General features: G+C 44.1%; 1 protein-coding gene across 1 annotated transcript; it reads left to right on the plus strand.

The window, feature by feature from the left end:
• Window positions 1-3721: 3721 nt before the first annotated feature.
• On the plus strand, window positions 3722-14646 carry LOC104459358 (serum paraoxonase/arylesterase 2-like; the record flags this gene model as incomplete). Its single annotated transcript, XM_010086117.1, has 9 exons — window positions 3722-3768; window positions 3918-3988; window positions 8682-8737; window positions 9642-9807; window positions 10976-11102; window positions 11878-12078; window positions 12724-12805; window positions 13301-13429; window positions 14378-14646. Coding segments are annotated over 9 exons (1038 nt in total), but the record flags the coding sequence as incomplete, so codon positions are not given.
• Between the last annotated feature and the right edge of the window lie 906 nt (window positions 14647-15552).

Raw genomic sequence — 15552 nt, forward strand, 5'->3', positions numbered from 1 at the left:
GTCTCGCGGCCAGCGAGGGGGCACTTCGGCTCCTTGTCCGGGACGGAGCTCAAGCGAGCATCTGCCCTTGCACAAGCAGGGTTTCGGCCGGAGGAGAGGGGTTAGTCGTCATCATCCCCATCATCACTATTGTCATCATCATCAAGGGAACTGGTTTTCCCCAGAGAAAAGCTAGGCACTGGCTTGCTCCTCAGTCAGGGATAAAATAACTTCAGGAGCATTTGTCCGGTGGAAATACCCTTTGGAGTAAGGGGGGGATGTGAAATCCTCCCTGGCAAGATGCTGGGGTCAAGGAGGCCAAAGAGAGAGGGTGCCCTGGGGCAAGGGGCTGGTGCCTCTGGTTTTGCAGAGGCTGCAATTAACAGGAGTGTGCTGAAAACCTGTATCTGTATCTGCAGGTTTACCTCATCTTCTGCTGATTTGCAGAACACTAGGTAGAAATCAGAAAGGTTGCCAGAAACTTGCGTTATTTTCTGCCAAAGCTGACCTCTGGGTAACGATAGCCTGTGCACACGAGGTTTCCTCTGAATGAGCACAGACTTCTGTGATCGTAAGTTGGGACCTCACTTGCTGTGGGTGAAATACCCAGCCATAGCACGCTGAGGGGCTGTGAGGTGTGAATGTGAACACTGGTGTTACAGAAGCTTCTGTCCTCAAAGCTAGTTAACACATAACTGACTGTTTACAGTCCATAAAAGTGATGGTGAATTACTGTGTCACAAGGCAGCTGTGTCATTATAATTTTGCTTGTGTCCACAAGGACTCCAAATGCCTGACTTCAAAGCAACAACAGCCAGCTAATTAATATTTGGATAGCTAGTAATTGTAGCTAATTACAGAAGGAGGGCTATACTTCCTGGACCCAGGTACGACACATAGGTGTGTTGTTTGCATCTTGCATTAAATCCACTGCAAGCATTGCTGATAACCATGGTGGTAACAGGACCCTCCTGCCCTGGAGTTTCACAAGCTGGGATGGTGGAGCTAGGAAACACTCCCAGGCTTTGGTGTGGTGAGCCATTTCAGAGCACTGTGAAGAGCGGGCAACCCCACGTCCCTTCCAAAACGAATGAACAAATGCAATGTTGGGAATCTGGTAAAGCAGAACCTACTGGCAGACACAGTATCCTCCCAGTTGATGTAGCTCTCTGTAGGTTTTTGCTGTGTCCTGTGTTTTCAGTGAGCTGCAGCATAGCAGTGGTCTTAAGACCGTTGTGGAGTTTGGAAATATACAAATTCAGATAATGAAGTACTCTAAAATAATTTCATACAGACTTGAGAGGAGAAACTGTGGGTAGTGTTAACTCTTGCCAAGCCTCGCGGTTATCCATCCCACCCTAGAAGGCAGGTATCCAGCAAAGACTTTTTGCCGATTCTTCTGAGTTTGGTATATTGTGTCTACATAGTATAATACAAGAAGCCCTGGAATGCTTAGAAGATAAGGCTTGAAGGATTTTTATAAATTTTTTACTAACTTATTTTTTCTTAAATGAAGTTTACTTATACATCTGTTGTACTGTTGATAGCTACCAGATGGACTTGAGTAGGACTTGTGCAGCAGAAAAACAGTTCTTTTAAACTGATCTTTTAAAAAAGAAAACAGTTCTTTTAATCTTTTAAACCGATCTTTTAAACTGGTATTTCTTCTCTGAAGGAAGGTCTGAGCTAATTTGTAAAACTTGAATGTGAACTATACCGTGTTACTGTTTGCCTCAGAGCACTATGTATATGATATTATTGTTCATATATACATTTATATGTACACACACAGTGTTATCATTTCATAACACTCTGTACTGATACAGTCCTCATCTGTCATACTGTGTTCAAAACAGCAGCGTGCTTCCAGAAAGACGCTGACAGTTTGAAAAGAACTAGGAGCAAAAACAAAAATAAGAGGTAATTTTCAGTCCTGTCAAGAAAAAAAAAAACCAAAACACAGAGATCCAGGACTGGTTAGTCTAGAGAAGAGGAAAACTGAAAGAGAGAGAGAGGTCTTTGAATACGCAACAGGTTGCTGCTGAAGGAAAGGGAATGCCAGTGGTCTGTGTCCCACAAAGTGGGACGGGGTGGAGGGCTGAAACTGGAAAGAGGAACTGTGTGGGAAAGGTGCTGTGCACTGGGTTTGCACCAAGTAGCAAAATTCCTGCATTTTTTGAAGTCGCATCCCTCACAGTTTGCAAGTCCGCTGTGTTTTCAGTAAGGCCAGTGAGTTATCCAGGCCATCTGGCTTAGTAGCTAAGGCTGGCTGAGCTAGATAAACTGACACATTTTGGAAAAGCCTCTATACACACTGCAGGCTTGTGACCAGCGTCCTTTTCAATTGCTCTCATTCCAGCCCATGAAGTGTTTCCCTGGGAATGCTGTCGGGATATCATCATCCCTCACTGGCTGCTGGCTGAGTTCCCGCTGTGCTTTGGGCGCGGGGTGCCTTGCAGTCCGCCTAGGAAAAGGTGATGCACATAGGAAAGGGAAAAGCCCTCAGCAAGCGGCAGTGCAAAAAGTGGGGGCACAATCATCCCACGCTGGCCTCGGGGCTGGTGGGTTCAGCTGTGCCAGGATGCTGGGGGGTGATGGGGGAGCTGATGTCCCTCCTGCGCTGCTTGCGGGCTGGGAGCTGCTGTAATTTGCTGTCAAGATTCCTGAGCTGGGGGAGAGGGCTTGGGAGAGTTTCCCTTGCCGTTCTCTGCCCTTTTTGCCCTTTTTTCTTCTTTTTTTTTTTTTTTTTTTTTGGTGGCCTTACGTTAACAACCTGTGTCAATGATACAGCATTGAAGCAATTTAAAATTTGTAATGGAGTGATTAAAAAATGCAGGACTGACATACCACGCAGTGCTCAGATGTACTGCATGTTTTTCATACCACAGACCAATACTGCTGATGGGTTAATGCCTAAAACTCTAACATAAACATAGCTAGGTTTTGCTGTGGGATCTTTGCATTCAGAATTGGCAGTGGTTGGAAGTACAACCAAGTGCAGCTGCAACACATGTATGATAGGCATGCAAAGGGGTAACTACGTTAGTTTAAAAGCTGTATTTGGAAAAAAATAAAAGAAAAATCAAGAAATATTCTGGTACATTAGCTTGACATTTTTACATTGAATCACAATGTATTTGCTTATGGCACTGCAGACCACCATGGTCAAAAGCAGCAGTCCTGGTAGTGAGGTGCTTTCATATAGGTTCGTAGACAACCTGGAATGGAGGAGTTGGAGAAATAGGAACTAATGTGCAGGTACCTGTCTGTATCTGCTTTTCCTGTAACGCATGAGCCAGAGATCGAGTTTTGTGGATATTCAGGAATGAAGTAAGCACCTCTGAAGGATAGTGCACTGGGTGGGTACCAGGAGAGAAGAGGAAGGGACAGGGCAATTGCTGAAAATCATACTACCAAGTCCTACCTGTTGTTAGGCAGTGGGTAGTCTTGCCTTGTAATAACGCTGTCACTACTTTTAAATGTGGACTAAAAAATTAAGAAAGTGCAGCTGCTGCTGGTCACCAAAAATAGGCAGTGGGCTGGGGTAGAAGGTTGCCCTCTCCTCATCTGAACCTACTGGTCCTAACTGCAGGGTGCTACTATATTTAGGTGGTTGAAACCTGAAGAAAGTGTGGCTATGTTGTTTTATCACTGGAGCTGTGGTGGGTCATGAAAGCTTGTTCCCGAAGCTCATGAAGAAAATCAGGTTCCTGAAGATATTAATTGTAGGAGAATCACTTAATCCCTGGACGTGTGTAACCATTGCAGTGATTTGGAACAATTGCTGTTGTCACTTCTGGCTTTTGCTTATTTGGTATTTTATGGCTGATTTGTTGCTGCGATATGGCAGACAATAAAACTAAGATAAAGCTACACTAGGAATATTACCTGTTTTAAAACTGGCTGTGTGCTGTTAACCCTTGTCTTTCCTCTTGCAGGAACAGACTCAATGCTTCAAGGGAAATCGCTCCAGTAACCCTCCCGAACTGCCGGCTCATTAAAGGGATCGGTATGTGCTCCAAATAACTGAGTGTATTGGTTTTTTGTCCAGCCTTATTTTGCAGCTGCTTCTTAAAGCCAGCTTCCAAGCCTGACCCTGAAAACAAAGTGCTAATTTTACTTTCATTTGTTACTTGGACTTTGAGGTAGGGAGAAGCCGCAGGAATAAAATTATACTAAAAAAACTAGCTAGTTTGGTGCAATAGTTTTTGCCTTTGGTATTTTAGTGTTTCTGTTCCTTTTATTGAAAATGAGTACCTTGCAAACACTTGTTTGCTCAGCCACTTAGGAAATTATTTGTCTTTTAGATGAGGGTGTGCTGGCTCTTCAGGCAGGGACCCACAGGTGGCTGTCAGCTGGTGACCTCTTGAAGACAGGACGTGCTGCAAGGATGGAAGCTCTGGGAGAAGACCACAGGCATGTGGCGCAGGAGCGGCTGCTAAATGCCGACCAGGATCACCCGCCTTAGCGCCTGATTTTGCAGAGATTTAGGAGCAGGCTGGTATGCAGGCAGGAGCTCAGTGCAGTTGCACAATTCAGATGTGTGGTTTCAAAGAGCAAGGGGTCATATTTGTCATCTTAGTCTGGTTTGCAAAGAGGTTTAACAGAGTGGCTGAATTGTTGACTTTGTACTTTAGGTCATGTGTTTAACACACAGCAATGTTTCTGTCCTGTTTTTTCTCTCCCTTTAGGATAACCAGAGTATAAAATGGATAACTTTAAAGTGGATTTTTTTTTGTGTGTGTGTGTCTCTCTTTCCCCCAGATTATTATTTTTAAATTTAATACAGGCTTAATGGCTGGGGGGTTTCTCCTCAGTATTTTCAGAAATGTCATGAAGATATTTGCCTGGATTTTATATGTCTTAGATGTCATTGGGTGAGGTTTGCAAGCCTTGCCTTTGAGCTTGCTGAGTCACTGTGTTGATTGCATAAATCTTGCTTCTACCTTGTGTCAGGAATCAAACATCTTTGTAAAGTCAAATTGCTGCTGTGAATGAGCGTGTGCAGAGTTCCTTCAACCAAGGTTATATGCAGAAGAAATTGCATTTGAAAAAACTTTCCAGCTCTTGTAGATCAAGCTGTAATTACTCATACAAGACTCTGAATAATGCTTGTTTGATGGTGATTAATGTAAAAATAATTTCTGAGTAATTCTTTTAAGCATATCACCATTGCAATCTTTACAAGACTTTTTGCAACATGATTGTTGAGGAAAGCAGGAAAGCTGGAAATGGCAAATACAGTTGTATTTAATTTCCAAACAGTATCTCATTTTTGGTGCCTGACATTTACATTGAGATGTGGTGAGTTCTGAGAACCAGCTCTGCTCAGAGGCAGCAGTGGCTCAATTTACAAACCTTCATTTCTGCTTCTTGCTGTGCTCCTGTAACACTGTCCCTTCGCAGTGTCCGCTCTGCCATTTGATGCTCTTTAGAAAAATTAAAATGCCAAAAATTAATCCAGCAAGTCCTATGTGGCAGAAAGAGAAATAACCAAGGATTTGTGCAAACTTAAAAGTTGGCATGTTCACGCCAATGTCTTCCAAAATTCATTAACTATGACCGAGGGGGTTATATTACCCAGGGAGAGCAAGGAACCCTGATGTCTAGATGCTGCCTAGGTAGCACTATTCAGACCAGGGTTTTGCTGTACTCAGATCTGTAAGGCTGCTCCTGTGGGTGACTTTGTGTAAGGATATCTTTCTACATGGACATCTTATTGTATTAAAATACATCTGATGTATACATCTTTTTGTATTAAAATGCTATGATGCAGTTGAAAAAAATTATCTGTCTGTATTTTAACATTTAAAGCAGTCCTTCTGAACTCTTAAGTGGGACATAGGTAATGAGCTGGATCAGCTCTGAGTAAAATATCTTAAACTATCCATTCTGTATGTAGAACAGGCATCTGGTACAGTCTATTGTAATTATGTTAAAAGCAACGCATCCATAGCAAAGGAAGCAAAACCAGACTAAATGGAATAATTCTCTAGTGGACCCTTTTCTTTCTGCACAATTTCATCTTCTCTGTGTCTCTCTCTTTTTAAGACTTTGGTCTATTCCACCTTTCAAATATTGTGCAATGTAAGCACAGATGCAAACATTGAACAAACCAATAAAAAGTTGCAGCTTGTCCTAAATCTCATTCACAGATATGTAGGAAGCGCTATATTTGTAGAGTAAACAGTATTTTTTTAATTTTATTAGTGTCTAATCGTATTACTAGTTATTAAACTAACCATATGTCCTGTACTAATTCCTGAAGTTCAAGAAGCTACTATAGAAATTGCTAGAAATACTTGCATCTTGGAACAAGTCATGGGATACAGGCAAAATAGGCACTTGATTTTGGACATGAAATCCAGGTGTTTTTTTTGTTAGATGCACCTGTGGAATACATCATACTAAGGTAAAATAAAGAACAAAACCCCCTCATTTCTAGGGTAGGCAGTAATTTTTCGTGGTATATTTAATTCTTTTTTAAACACCATCTCTTCAGATAATCCCATGGACAAGCTGAGCTCGATGATACAATTAAGCAATATAGTGCAAGTCACTGATTCCTAATAAATCAGTTCCTGACTCTCCTGTCCCTGTAGTGCCTGTGACAGCAGCCCAGAGTCTCCCAAAATGGGCCCATTGGAGAGCCCGGGAGCTTCCCTGCAGCCAGCTGTGTGTCTCCATCCTCTCCTTGACACCTCGGCGGTGCCAGCTCAGCACAATTGTGCTGAATCAGCGTTTTGCTGCTCTCTCGATGGCGCTCGCTCTCTTCCACACATACCAGGATCTGGCTGAGAAGCAGCCGAAATGTGCTTTGCTGGGCAGTTCCTTTCAAAGTAGTTGGTTGCAGGGCTCTCATTATGCTCCTGCCACCAGAAACTTGGACTTTTTAATTGTCTGCTCCAAATGAGCCAGCTCATCTTTCGGCTTGGCAGCCTCGCTAATTCAGTAGCGATAACTGATTATGTTTCTGTTCATTCACTCACCAGTGTGCTCTGCCAGTAAAAGCTGTCTGTCCAGCTCTCGTCACCATGGTAATTGAGCCTCTCAGCATTTATTTGTGTTGTTGCCTTTGCAGCAGTCCTGGGAAGTGGGAAATCGCCACTAACCCTATCTTATAAATGAACCCAGACTTGGAGAGACCGAGAGCTGGGGCAAAGAGAAGGAGTTTGTTGCTTAAACCAGGGCATGAGCCAAGCTGAAATAAAAACCAACCCAAATTCAAAATTTTATTTGGAAAACACAGGCTTTAAATGTCTCTGGGCACACCAGTGCAGATGTCTGCCTCCTGCCTGAGCCCAGTCAAAATTCAGAACCAAAACTCAGGAGGTGGGGTAATGGGCTGGCTCCCCTCAGAATGCATCTTCGGATCGTTTCCTCTTCAGAAGGCAGGGATGCTCCACTTGCTAGTGTAATGGGGCGGAGCAGGGGCTTCCTGAGGCTGAGGCAGAGCTGGCCCTGGCCCCGGCCCCTGTCCCTCCAGGAGAAGTTGTGCCACTGCGTCTCCCCAGGGCTGAGCTGGGGAGGAACGTACTTGGACGGGTGAATTTGGAGATCTGGTTCCTCCCCGAAAGGGCTGTTCCGTAGCCCCAGGATAAATTACAGTTTGGCCAAATTAGTGCCAGGACAAATAGGAGTCACATAAAACAAAACAATAAACACAGCTCAAATTTGCAAGCACTGCCTCAGGAGGTGGTGACGAGGTGCCAGGGATGGTGTAGGGTCACATCGGTGGTCTATGGCCACTCAGGAGGGGTTGCGGAGAGATGGGACAAGCTGGGTGGAAAACCTTTGTGTTGGTGGCTCTGTTAAAGAAAAAAAAATCCTTCTTTAAGCAAATGTTCCTCGGTGGGTTTAATCCAGCCATCATCTGGAAAGTGGCTTGTGGGGAATGCTGTTTGTGCTGCTGATTTGGAGAAGAGAGGGGAGGCTTCCCAGGGGAGCAGTGAAAATGTGGGATGGCAAATGTGCTTCAGGATCAGACTAAAAGCTCTATGGAGAGTTCTTGATCAAAGACTAAAATTACTATAGTGTTCTTACTAAAGGGATTTTTAAATTTTACTTTATTTTATTTTATTATTATTTTATTTTACTATTTTATTTTATTTTATTTTCCTAGCAGTTACTACAGGAACTGGCAGTATTGGAAATGATTACCTGCAGTTAAAAGTGTGGTCTAACTATTAAAGCCCTTAGCTATTAAAGATATAGTAGGTTCTCCGTCACATGAGAGCTTTAACTAAATATTTGGAAATACATCTTAGTGGAGTGTCCCAGCTCAACCAGGAGAATTGGTGTGCACAGTTCCCAGAGCTGCGTTACGCAGGCACGTGGGCTGAGTGATGGGTATGATCCTTCCCTGAAGATCTCATTGTTTGTGCTAATTGCTTGCTGCAGAACACTGTGGGCAAAAGCGCACCACCCCAGGGTGTGCGGAGCTGGGCAGGAGACTGCCCAGCCACTCCGGGGGCACCCCTAGCTCCCCAGAAAGAGATGAACCCCAGTACTATTTCCTAACCTGGCGTGCTGCTGCCTTCTGCTACCGCTTTTAATGCGATGCAAACTTTTCCACTGAACTTCATCATCTGTGCAGTCATATCAGAAAGGGACGTTCATGAGAGCTGGAACTGTACTAAAAAGGAGGGTTTTCAATGGGAAATATTTAATCTTGTCTGAAAACCCCTGTTTATCTCTTGCAGAAAGTGGTTCAGAAGACATTGACATACTTCCTAATGGACTGGCTTTCATCAGCTCTGTAAGTGCCCACACCCCATCCCGCGCAGGGCTTGCCTGCTTCCTTATCTACAGAAGCCATAGGTGAAAATTGCAGGATGAATTTTTTTTTCCACAAGGCTAGCTGGCTCTGTAGGAATGGCCCAGACTTGTGTCTGCTTTGCCGGCATTTCCTTCTGCTTGAGCAAGTGCACTTCTTGACACTGAAGTGGTGGTGCCTCTGACACATGTATGCTATTGCGCCGGCTTATCTGCCCATGTAGCCTTGAATTTCTTTTATGCTGCTTCCTTGAAATGTTGAAATGTCAAACCTCTCCCTTGTTAAGAAGGTGTGTTAATTCCCTGCCTTTAAGAAAAATCAGATTTTGTCTGTTGATTTCATTGTTCCTGGGGTTTTTTAGCCTTTAGGTCATAGGTTTTTAAGCTTTTCTTTGCAATCAGGATGGCTATTTTCTAAAACAAAAGCTGATGTTTCATCTACATGCTCCAGGGACACCCAGGGAATGATAACGTTGAAATTGTGAGCTGTCACACTGCTGCTATTCCCCATGACTTTACCATGTTGGATGCATTCAGTGGTGCCATACTCCCAGTTTGTGCCCCCAGCGTGTCGGTTCGTGGAGTGGTTTGCATATGGGGAGCACCCACCCAGGCGGTGGCTGCAGCAGTGGCAGGATTGCCACCGCCGGGGTGCCTTGGGCACGGCTCCTCGTGCCCTCCACACAGGCTGCTCCCTCTGTGCTGCGACTGACGGGCTGGCCAGGGAGCGCAGAGCCCGTCCCTCTGCCTCCATCACAGCATGGCAGGCTGAAGAAGGAGGACACCTGATGTGTGCTTGAAAGCCTGAACAAGGGCTTATTTTCAGCCTTGTGTTGCTTCCCTTTACGTTTTATCCAGGAATGGTTTTCTTATGTTTTGATTTACAGGGCTTGAAATATCCAGGGTTGAAGACCCTTGCACCAGACAAGCCAGGTGAAATATTTTTGATGGATTTGAATGAAGACAATCCCAGAGCAGTGGAACTGAGAATCAGCCGAGGGTTTGATCTGGCGTCATTTAACCCTCATGGAATCAGCACCTACTTAGACAAAGGTAAAGAGAACTTTAACCCGAGGTGGTGGCAAATCTCAGCCTGAAGAGCACAAATAGAAATCCCTTTATGGCCTTGCACCGCAGCCCCAATGGTTTGTGCTTGCTGGGAGAGAAAAAGGGGTTTGGGCTTTTTATCTTTCTTGGGCTCTTTTCTAAAAGTCAGCTGGTACAGCCTTTGCACATAATCTCAGGCTGTCTGAGACAGAAAGATGTCCTATATATTGAAAGGAAAGAAAATGGGAAGAGTTTGAGGATTTGAAAACCACACAAAGCTTATTTTACCAATTTACATCTGCCTCACCCTGGGGTCAAGGGTTTTCAGGCAATATGTGCTTCACCAACTAGCAGTGACCACAGTGGAGACTTTTGTAACTGAACTATAAATTATCAAATAGTTGTAAATTACTAGAATCTCTGGTACTCTGTGGCCAAGACACGAGGCCATGTTCTCATCTCCAAAACATGTTGTTCTATGGCAGGTTCTGACTACCAATAAAATACCCTTTGTGCTCTCCTTCCTCTCTTTTTCCCCTGTCCTTGCACTGGGGATTTTAGCGGGGCAATTAGAAGTCTGCAAATACTAAGAGAAAGAGAACCATTGCTGCAGCTTGACCTCCATCCCCACGCAGTCACCCTTTAAGGGAAGGTGGTGGAGAAATTGATGATGGCTAATTCAGGGTCTCACCAGAAGGGCTGGGCTGCAGCCTTACACAGAGTACAGGAGAAGGATGCTCCTTCAGCTTTCTCAGGGGATGCAGTAACTAAACCAAAGAGCTCAAAATGGCTGGGCTACAAGCCCTCCTTCCCAGCTGACTGTGGCTGTTTCATGCAACCAGTCACTATAGTGAATCAGATTGCAAAACCCAGTGGTTTAGGCACAAGGATGGAGCCATGATTTCTTTCTTCCTTGGTAGAGCTTGCAAAAATGTAGTTTACACAGCAGTTCCCCGTAGAGAGAGCCAGGGAGAAGAGTAGCTGGAGGTCTGGATCCAGTTGCAGTGGCGTCCGGCATTACTTCGGTACTTGTCCTTCTGCCTCGGAAGAAAAATGCACCAAACCCAAGATGTGCTCTGTACTGGAGGCTGCTTCAGAGCTGTGGGTGCTCAGTGATGCAAACTGTTGCAGAGATCTGGTGAAATTCAACTGTTTCTGTTTCTTTTTTTGTAAGATGACACCGTATACCTCTTTGTTGTGAATCATCCCCATCAGAAGAGTACAGTAGAATTGTTTAAATTTGTAGAAGATGACAGTTCTCTTGTACACCTGAAAACCATTCGACATCAGCTTCTGAACAGGTATTGGAGCTAAATACCGTCTTTCCCCAGAAGAACAGGCTGCTTTGGTAAAATCCAGAGTAGGATGATTTAGAGTTTAGGGTATTATTAACATGAGATATTTTCTCTTTAACCAGCTTTCCTGTTTCTCTTATTGATTATTTCTCATCTGTGTAATCAAAAACTGTGTTTCTCCAATCTCTTCTGTAAATTTGATTTTTTAATAGTTGTATCACTAAATCAGTCTGAAGCACTGCTGTGGTCAATGCCAGTGAATTAGCTTGGTAATTAACCCACTCTCAGATCATTCCAGATATGAACTTCAGATATTCTATTATTTTTAATTTGCTACACTGTAAAAATAAACGTACTTTTAGCTTTTTTTTGGTTGCATCCAGAATTTTCTTGGTCTGTGCTACTGCAAAACAATTGCAAGATAAACAGAGCCTGAAACAAAAAGTTGTCACAACTCCTGCCTCTTCTCTGGTTTCCAGTTGAATGTAATAAAAGAGAGAAAAACTTCCATGGGCTTGCAGACAGGTGGCCAGATCTCTAGCTGATGCCCTGTGGTCCTGTTCAGTGCTGCACAGTCCTGGCCCATGTAAAAGAGAACAGAAGTAAAAAGAGTCTAAAGAACACAGCATCCATCTGAAGCACCATCTGTAATTGCAGCCCATTAATGTCTATGGGATGGCCACGTCCGGGCTGGATTCTGGGAAGTCCTACAAAACTCCTCCATACCTCTCATTTCATTCTTTTATTTATTTTTCTCCCTCTCTTTTAATCTTTTTTTTAGTGTGAATGATATAGTAGCTATGGGACCAGACAGCTTCTATGCTACCAATGACCATTACTTCTCTGACTTCCCCTTGTTGTTCTTGGAGATGTTCTTGGGTTTAACTTGGACAAATGTTGTTTACTACAGTCCAAAAGAAGTTAAAGAAGTAGCAGCTGGGTTTTATTCAGCCAATGGAATTAACATTTCACCTGACAGAAAGTAAGTTGCTCCTTGCCTCAGCTTTTGTTCGATCACCCAAAAGAATCCCCAAATCCTCATTTGTACATGTGGTGCCTCTGTGGTCAAAGTGTCTAAACTGGCTCATGTAAGGAAAGGTGCTACTTGTCCAATGTAAGCGATACGAAGGGTTTGTAGAACAGAAGTCACGTGTCTCAGTCTTTTACTAGCGGCAGTGTTTGCTGCTTTGCGTGATGGTTTATATGCAATAAGACCAAATGTTGCTTCATTTTAACCAGCTGATAGTTTGCGTATGTTACTTGCAAGGATTAATGGGGCAGAATTTCTGTAACTGGGGAATGCTCTACAGTCCAAAAGTCTGTAGGACAGAATTAACCAGTTGTGTGGCTTAGGCAGGTGATCTTAAATGAAAAATAAAGCATATTTGTGGATCTCATGATCCAAAGCCTGCTTCAGTGTCATAATGGAAGAACTGGCACAGTGTGAAGCTACATTAGCATCTTGGAAAGTTGGCTTCAGTTCAGTGCCCTGTGGGCTGCTTGCAGTGTCTGTTTCTGTGTGAGAACTGTGAGCTGGCATTCCTCACGGGAAGAGCTGGGCTTGCACAGGAGGAACTGTCTGGTTTTGTACTTGTACATATTGCTTAACAGGTGCTTTCTTTTGAAGGTACATCTATGTTGCAGATATATTTGATCATAAGGTCCATGTTCTGGAAAAACATGCTAACTGGAATTTAACCCACGTGAAGGTAAGGTGCTGCTGTTCCATAAAAAAGAGGCATATATGGATTTTGGACAGATTAGTCCCCGTGAATACTTGAGATTTCAACCTGATCATGTGTGAAGTACTGTTCTGAATGGGTCCTGCTGTGGGTTTGCAGAGGTGCTGTGTGCCCTGTTACAGAGCTTTAGGTCTTCCACCCTCACACCAGCAACCCAAGAGGGATCCTCGGGCATGCTGTAGCGCCGCAGTGGAAGTCAGCCGCAGCCAGCGCGGGGCAGCCCACAAAGCACTGAAGCAATCACCGTGAGCGTAGGTGCAAGTGAGCCAATGGGGGGAAGCTTGGAGCAGCAAGGAGGTTTCTCATGCCATGGAGGAGGGGATGAAACATACTGGGGGAAAAGAAAAACAGCACTGAGGGAGAAAATAATTAAAAAAACAAAAAACAAACCATGTCAAAGTTAGCTTCCAGGAGTCCTGATTGCTTTAAGTTCTCTCCTTGTTTTTCCTCTGTGTTGGGTAGATGTTGCAGCTGGACACTCTGGTTGACAACTTGTCTATTGACACCCACACTGGAGACGTCTGGATGGGATGTCATCCCAACGGGATGAAGCTGCTCTACAACGATCCTGAAAATCCACCTGCCTCTGAGGTGCCTTTTGGGAGATGTCACTGGTCTCCTGGCTATGTCTGTGCAAGAAAGTTGCTCTGTTCAAATCATCCCGGTATAACTTAACTGTGCGTTACATAGGGAAGTGCCTGCGCAGCCTTTGTGCAAGCAAAGACCACGCTGGCCCCCAGCTTCTAGCTTCTGCTCTTGAGTGGAAAGCCTGAACAGTGTATACTCAGCTTACACCTATTCAGATCCTTAGGAGACAACTGAATAATTTCCCCCAGTAGCTCAGTCATTCTGGACTCCTCAGGCTGCTGTCTGTGCAGCTGTGGCCATGCAATCAAATTTTGATGAACTGTGTTAATTACCGAGCCAGTGCCTCTTTGCCAAACAAAAAATAATTGCCTGAGTGCAAAGGATGACCAGAAGTGTTTGCACTGGAATGATTTATCTGTGCAAATGTGGTTCATCAGTAGGTGACACTGTAATTCTTTCGTTCTGAAATCAATGAGGTGCTGGCACCAGCGTGGTAGCAGCCACAAGTGCAGGTGGCTGGTTGCTGTCCATTGGGTTTCAGCCTTGCCTGAAGCTTCCCATAACACAGTTTTCAAAATTATCATGTTCAATAGCAGTAGATTTATGGTACTAGGTAGTTGTTTACTCTGTTTGGGAAAAGCATGAAAATAAGGAGATTTTAAGTAACTCTTAGTGTAGAAAATACTGTGCAGGTGCCTAGTGCTGGGCATGGCTGCCTTACTTATGAGGTGGAGTCTCTGTTGCACAACCACTTAAAAAAATTATCAGTCTTCATGGACCATGCTTCACTGAACCAGAAATTGTGGCCCTATGACAGGAACCACTTGGTTTCAGTTACCAGCAGCTGATCAACCTAACTAATTTGTTTAGATTAACACACTGATATTCCATCCATCTGTGGAGGATTTTCAGCTGCGGCCATTTCAGTAGACATGTCCCCTCCTTCGGCAGGTCCTGCGTGTCCAGAACATCCTCTTGGAGGAGCCTGTGGTGACACGTGTCTATGCTGACAACGGCTCTGTGCTGCAGGGAACCTCGGTCGCATCCATCTACGAGAGAAAACTTCTCATTGGCACGGTCTTCCACAGAGCTCTCTACTGTGAGCTATAGCTCGTTGTGGGTAAGATCTCCAGCAGAAAGGATTTAATTCCGTGGGAACTCAGTTTCTGCTAGATTTGCTAACTCGAAGACTGTTCCAATAAAGGTTAACTAGAATAATGGAAATGTATTTTAGATGGAACTGAAAGTGAGAAATTAGTTCATTTGTGTAATGTGGAGGGCTCCACGTTAGTAACAAAGGGTAACCTTGAAGTTCAAATTCAGATTACAAATGACTAAACTGTCAGATATTGAATTATCTGTTGTGGCTGGATTTCTGTTTGATTTGTTTGTTTGTTTGTTTTTTCCCACAGAGAAAACTGATTTTGTAATGAGTTAGCAAACTACCAGTGGGGTGTGGTTTCTTGTCACCAACTTTTGGGCTTTCCCAGGGACTGTGCTAAGGGTTCTTCTGAACCTTCCCATTGGCCTTCCCTAATGCTTCTGAAATAACTGGAAGGAGAATAAATGTTTTTCCAGTCTCATTTCTTGCTTCTTCCCCCTTTAAGCCATTTCCTAATGTTACTTCAGTTTCACAAATTGGTCTTAATGCTACTGAGAAAAGAGAGGGGCTTCACTTTCAAGTGGTTTCTTAGTAAGTCTTCCAAGGGGACTTCTAAAAAGCGTTTTTTTTTCTTAAAGGGTGGGCAACAACTCGGAAGCACCTTCAATGAAAAGGGCATTAGCAATTACTGCTGTCTGTTAAAGCAAAGGGAGCATTTCTGGGCCCTTTGCCACAGTGACTGCCTCCAGGTGTGGGTCACGCTTGTTCTGTGTTTAACTGCCTGGCTGCATGGAGCTGATGCCCATTGTGCTTCTGTGCAGCTTCGCGTTTATCCAGCGGCAGTTACTGATAACATTGTGCACTGCTAAAAGACCTCTCCAGGCTTCTATCGATTTATATTCTTAGAAGGGTGTTAGTTGGCAATCAATCACTTGCAATAAACTGAATTGAGGGTCCTTTGGAGCTGGGAATCAGTCTTGTGCTTTACAGTGTGCACTGCAAGACGCAAGCCTTGCAGAAGCCC

Source organism: Pterocles gutturalis, unplaced genomic scaffold (assembly GCF_000699245.1).
Source record: "Pterocles gutturalis isolate BGI_N339 unplaced genomic scaffold, ASM69924v1 scaffold47065, whole genome shotgun sequence".
Lineage (NCBI taxonomy): Eukaryota > Metazoa > Chordata > Aves > Pterocliformes > Pteroclidae > Pterocles > Pterocles gutturalis.